The sequence below is a fragment of the Impatiens glandulifera genome, chromosome 3 (assembly GCF_907164915.1).
Source record: "Impatiens glandulifera chromosome 3, dImpGla2.1, whole genome shotgun sequence".
In the NCBI taxonomy this organism is placed as follows: Eukaryota; Viridiplantae; Streptophyta; class Magnoliopsida; order Ericales; family Balsaminaceae; genus Impatiens; species Impatiens glandulifera.
In genome coordinates, this window is record NC_061864.1 from 37,072,584 (window position 1) to 37,079,456 (window position 6,873).

Consider the following 6,873-nt stretch of genomic DNA (forward strand, 5'->3'; position numbering starts at 1 on the left):
CGGTAGGAGCATCTTCGGTAGGGATGTAACTAACACCTACTGTACGACGACCTTCAATATGATGGTGGCGATCACCACCGGTACACCGGTGAACTGGTCAAGGGTCTTGTTCGACGTCTTAATTTGGATGGTTGGCATCCGATCAGTCGGCCTCATCCCCCAACTAAGCTGCCTTCTTGTTGAGCTTGGTGTTCCGACCTGTCCCGGTGAAGGTCTGAACCAAGCCCAAGTGCTGACCAAAGAGATAACCGAATCCTTCTATGAGCGGTTTGAGAGAGCTTGGAGGAGGAGGAACCGCCGCAACAACCCTAACGGTGTCGTCAACTCCCACGCACACTGAGTTACTCCTTCCTGCACCCGGTCATTTTGCTTCATGCACCGGGTGTATCTTTATTTAACCTACCCATGATCGTTCCGGCTTTATCAATGTTTTCTTCGGATTTATTTACATTCCCTTCGGTTTTCTCTATGTTCTTCTTTGGTTTTATCTAATGTTTTCATCGGTTTTATTTAATGAAAATGGAATCTTTAATTGATGAGGTAACTCCCAACTAACATAAGTAATCAATTTCCAACTAACTTGGTTACTCTTCAACTAACACCTATCTCGAGATCCACAAATGGTCAAAAAGCAAACTCTTCCCAATGAACCTTGGAAACATAAAGATTCTCTTCTCCAATGAGACAAAACTGACATTCAATGCTAACACTTTCCCTACAAAACAGGTTCTATATAAAGAGAGCTTTCCTAATCAATTCAACACACCTCAAATCTTAAACTCTCTCTCTATCTACTATCAAAGTTTAGAATCATGCCAAGCAGAACTCTGGGAAACTTTTTGAGCATCAACTTCGACTCATGCATGGAACATTGGGACGGAGATCATGGAAAGGAGATCATGTTTGAATCTCTCATTGACACCGGCCTTCGAACCTTTCTCGAAGAATCCGGTCACATACTGATTGAAGATGTTAAGACTTTCTTCAGGAGCGCTTGCATCAGGGGCAACTACATCGTCTCCACGGTGAGAGACCATACTTTCTGGCTTGATGAAGCCGAATTTGCCAACATGTTCAACTTGCCCACAGAGGGGTTTTCTGACTTTCCAACTCTGGAGGGAAGTGAGGAGTATTATTACGCACTACTCTTCTCTGGAACCATTGTTCCGGTAGAAAACTATGGGTTAAAAACCCACTTCGCTCATCACACTCAACTCCTTCTTGAGATTGTGACCCGGTCTATCCTTTGTCAATCTCCAAATCAGCGGTATTCTAAGAACACATACAACATGATGACCCATATTGTTAGCAAATCGGCCATCAACTGGTCAACGGTCATCTTTCAACACCTGAAATCCATGGTGATAACCAAGAAAGGTCTCGGTTATGTCCCTCACATCAGTAAGCTAATTCTAAAGTACCGGCCAGAATTTGGACCGGGCGCACCGGCATCCCCTTCGAACATCCTTGACATGGATGCGGTGGAAGAAAGGCTTTCTAGGGTAGTTATTACATAAGTTGTATTTTTCCATCTTATGTATGTCTGTTTTCACAACGATCTTCCTTTCGGTTTTTATTCAGCAATGTTTCTTCAGTACAATTCTATTTCAGTCTAAATGACCGGGTCATCTTAATATCTTGAATATCTATCTAAGTAACCAGTTAACATTATCAAAATAACCGCGCTCCTATCCGGTCTCAAAGCAAACCGCTTATACTCAAAAGATTGCAAAATTCTGCTTATTCAAAATAACCGGTTAACTTTCGATAACTCTCCGGTTAAATTAAGAAGACCGCAGCATCAATCGGTTTCAAAATAAGATTGCGTCATCCAAGACGAAAGCAAAAATTTTGGAGGGAAATCTCCCGCCCAAAACTCCCGCTCAAACTTCCCGCTTCCTGGTTTACCGCCCACAGATTGGCGCCTCTTCGATTACCGCCTCAAGCTTCCCGCCCACGGTTTGCCGCCCTTTCGGCTTGGAGGGAAAACTCCCGCCAATTGTTGATGGGACGGTTAGGTTTCCAAACCGCACCTATAAAAGGGGCTCTCGGCCACTTCATTTCACTCTCACGCGAAACAACTTTCTCTCTCTAAGCTCTCAAATTCTCTCAGCGGTTATTTACTCTCGTGTTTTTCAAACTCTCTCAATCATCAAAAATGGGGCGCGATTCGGTTTTATTCAAACACATGACTCAGGTGGATTTCGAGGAAATCCAACAGAAGGGCACGCCTGCAGCAAAAGGAGTTATTGACCGGGTAACTGAGGCCGGACTTGAGTACTTTCTCGGCAGTCCCCATATTCTATATAGAGAAGCAGTTGAAGAATTCTTCAACACCGCAACTCTCTCTGGCGACAAGATCACCGCGACTGTAAGCGGTACTGAATTTGAGCTAACCGAGGAATCGGTTGCAGAGAGCTTACGCCTTCCAACAGACGGCCAAGATGCATCATCGGACATAGAACTAACAACGTTCGAAGCAGCTTGCCAGATACTCTCAGCAACTAAGGAACCGGTAAAAGTATCCGGTAACAAAGCGACACTACGACCGGAGTACATACCGATTTGTGACATTTTCACAAAGGCGGTTCAGGCAAGAGGTGGAAACTACAACAGCCTCACCAAGGCCAAAATCGGGATGAAAGTCGGCTTGATATAAGGCACGAAGGTGAACTGGGCGAAGGAAGTATTCAACAACTTGAAAGATATGGTGAAACCGGATTCAACCCGGTCATGGGGATACGCCATCCCTCTTGGTAAAATCTTGCTTCACCACAACATCAACATCGGTCCCGGTGTCATCATCCCATCAAGAAGGCTGATAAGATCCAAACACTTCCTAGAGAGGAAGCAGCTGGCCCCCGGTTCCACAGGTGGCCGAAAGAAGACATCCGCCAAGAAATCAGCTCCGGCGAAAGAAAAGACCGGAAGCAAGGGCAAAGAGAAGATAGTATTCTCGGAACCGCCATTACAAACAGAAGAGGAAGAGTCAGCTTCCACATCTGAACGAACCGAATCTGAGAAAACCGATGATGAAAGACCGAATGATGAAGAGCATTCGGGCCCAAGTCCCGATAATACCGGTACGGGCGCAAATCCTGAGACCGCCGAGGGCGGTGAAGAAAGAAGTGAATAGGAGGAGGAGGAGGACGACCAGATGAAGGCCGATACTATAGCGCGCCGAATCCTGGAGGTTATTGCACTGCGAGCTGAAAAGGTTGGCGATTTATACCGGGAATGGCACGAGTACCGGTTCAGCAAACTTTTTAAACACATTTTACCGGGCTTCACCGACGAAGAATGCTTCAAAATAATGAAGGAGATAGAGGACGCAGTCATGAGCCTCACAAACGCGGAAACCATTCACGAAGCCTTGGGCCGAACCTCCATCATAAGACCGCGAGCCCGGCTATAGAAGCTAACCGTGCGGATCTGGAAGATTAAGGAAAGGTACGAAGAGGGAACACCGAAGGATAACTTAACGCCCTTGGTGTTAGAAAGACTTGAGAAAGCGAGAGGAGAACTCGTTGAAGAAATTGATCGGCTGGAGGTGATGTGCAGACAACGAGAAATACCGCACTCTCCAGCTCCTCAGATCGAAAAGGGTCAAATTCATGGTGCTACACCTCCTCGGGGGGACCCAGTGACAAACGAAACCAATGAAAGGGCGGAGGCGCCTCTCACCGGACAACTTCAACATGAACAACCGGGAGTCTCTAAACCAGGCTTCACAAAAGAATGGGTCAAGAACCTTCTTCAAGAGTTTGCAGACTCAACGGTTCACCCATTAGAGGAGAAAATGAAGAGAACCGTGAGCCTGGCACTCCGGTTCGCCAACAAGACAAGGCATGATCTCGTAATGGCACGAGACCAGATCGTAGGTATCGAGGCTGATTACCGAGACGAAACGGTCTTGCGCAACAATTATCTTCAACGAACCGAGGCCTTGGAAGAAGACACCTCAGGTCTAAAGGGTGACTTCGATCGGCTTGAAAGAGAGACCGAACAAAGATTAAGAGAGGTCACTGAGGATCTAGTCGGCACGACACTCAGTAGGGTCTCAGAACTAGAAAAGAAGAATGCGGGTCTTGAAGACCGCAACGACAAACTCGAGGCCGACCTCAAGGCGCTGACCGCACAAGTTGATGAATTACTCAAGGCCAAGATGAATGCGGACAGTGCGGTTGTGGAGGCAAATGCCCGAGCGGCTCAGGAAGTCCAGGATGCGCTGGACGAAGAAGCCAGAAGAGAAAAGGAGCCACCGCAACTTACCGAAGAAGAAATTGTCGAGCGAGAACGAAGGACAAGGGCTAAGTTTCCGGGACTTGTAGAGTCCGTAGCCGCTCAGCAACGACAAGATGCAGAGCGGCTAAATTCACAAAAACAAGGGCTCGAAGAATTCGCAACCGCTCACAAGAAGAAGAAAACGGCGGCTCCTCCCTCTTCGGTTCCGGCAAAGCGGAAAAGGAAACCATCAAAGAAGGATCAAGTAGCCGGGCTGATGGAATCACTCACTGAAACGGTTATTGAAAGTCAACCGGATCAGGCTACTCACACCGAAGAAGAAGATGAAGTACATCTGACGGAGCGCTCTACAAGACAACGAGTCTCCGAATCGGCCAGACAACCGCAACCGGTTAAGAAAAAGCGGACCAAGGATATAATGGCCAGCTTCAACTTCTCCGACTCAGACTAGGGGCTCCCTTTCCTTTAACTATGTTTATCTTAGTGTTTATATATAACATTTTCCCCTTTTCGGTTATTTCTCTATATATATAAAGTTATTTTTGAAACCGGCATATACTTGCATTTCTACATGGTTTTGATAATTTTAATTAAAATAATCAAAAGGGAGAAATTGATAAGATAAAAGATAAGACTTTTCCAAAAATTTTCTCAAAAATTTTCCAAAATTTTCGAAAAATTCTCCCAAGTCTGTTTCAAAAATCCGGTCAAAGAAAGAACCGGCCTACGTTTGCAAACTTACATGGTTTTGATAATTTTAAATAAAATAATCAAAAAGGGAGAAATTGTTAGATAAAATTAGACCGGTTCACAAAACTTAACATAAATAAACCTTTCATGCAAGAACAAGGAACCGGACCGGTCAAACAAATAAACCGGCTAAGAAAACTAGCCGGTCAAGCTATTAAACCGAACAGAACATTTGGAACATCACCGCACAAAGAAAGGATCGGCCAAAGCTTAAAACCGGAAACATCAGAACAGCCGATCAGCCACAAGGCAGAGGAATAACCGGAAGATGTCCGGTTAAACCACTTACACCGGAAACCATCCGGTTAAGTCGAATGACCGACCAGTACAAGAAGACAATTCGAGTATCTGTTGAGAATGATACCAAAGGAACAGACTGAACACTTCCATATCCATACAAGTCTGAGGAAAGTCTGCAGGCTGCAGAAGACAGTCCTACAGGATCTTTCCACTTCGGGATAAGTCAGAAAGGAGATCTTCCAAGTACAGACAACTGTTTAACAGATAGTGTCCACATTGAGCAAAAGACAAACCTAGCAGGTTTCTCTTACACACCGGAAGAACAGACTGCCAAGTCTGTGAGATTGACCGCCAGGTCTGAGATTGACTGTCAGGTCTGAAAAGATAACCGCAGGGTCTGAATCACTGAATCACTAAACCTCTGAACCTCTGCTCAGCCAATTAGATTCAAGGAAGTGAAATATGACCGTTGGCATATTTCATCTATAAAAGGGGGCAGTTGAAGAAGAGTAAATGCGGGACAACGAGAGATTCTAAGAGCATTTAATTTACAAGTGAAAACAGTGTGTTCTATCTCTAGAGAAAGCCTAAGCGCTAAAGTTGAAGTGTGTATTTTACAATTTCTGTGTAAATTGTAAGAGTGTTATCGAGCAGGAAATAAGTCTCGATCGGATTGTACTTGTATTCCTTAGTGAATATCCTTCTCGCGGTTTCGAGAGGAAGGGGTGACGTAGGAGTTTTATCTCCGAACATCCATAAAATCTGTCTTGTTACTTACCTTCTGCCGGTTCCATTCTCTAACCGACTGACACCGCTCTAACCTATTTAACTCTATTCAAACCGGACCGCCAAGTTACAAAAACCGACCCATCAATTTTTCAAACCTAACCTTCATCATCCGAAACCGGTTCTGCCTATCACTAGTGTGCTGCTTCAACCTGAAACAAACCTCTTCCGCGCTTGAACCTAGTTCAAGGGTTTGTGACAGTTTGTGTAGTATTGAAACTCCGGTGTTAGTCTCTAACATGATTAATCACCACCCTTTGAGTGAGACGCGCTAACCGGTCCAACCCCGGTCCTCCAGCCGCGACCTAGATCCTAACAAGTGATAATATATATTAATTGTTTTTATTATCCAATGAGAGAAAAATTGTTAAACAAGCAAATTTTGATTGAAAATCAAATATTAAATTATTTATAATTGATAATTGTATCAATTAAATTCTAAAATTTGTGAAAAAATATAAAAAGGGTAACTAATTATATATAATTTAAGCCTTGCTAAACTTAATCCATTAACAAATAATGAGAACAATGAAATAAAAATATTTTATCATTTGAAATCACACATTTAGGATATATACTTTGTTTTTTAGGTTTAGCCATTCAAATAATTTTAATGAGACAAAAAGAAAATGGTTGATATTTGTGATATTGTTCTAAATTATAGGGATATTAATAAATTAAAATGACTTTTTTTGTGAAAAAGGAAAAGGAGTTGATTAATTATAAAAAAAACACTTTAAACTTACTAGTTTTTTATTGACCTGAAAGTAGAAAAAAAAAATTCGATGATAAATTCGAAAAAAATCATTAAGTTTTAAAATTTGTGTTGTATCTTCTGCACGAATTGGTCAA

General features: G+C 43.3%; 1 protein-coding gene across 1 annotated transcript; it reads left to right on the forward strand.

The window, feature by feature from the left end:
• Window positions 1-3,553: 3,553 nt before the first annotated feature.
• LOC124930195 (protein MLP1-like) lies at window positions 3,554-4,696 on the forward strand. The gene has a single exon (XM_047470551.1). It carries the CDS (start codon window positions 3,554-3,556, stop codon window positions 4,694-4,696), a length of 1,143 nt encoding a protein of 380 aa, XP_047326507.1.
• Window positions 4,697-6,873: the final 2,177 nt, after the last annotated feature.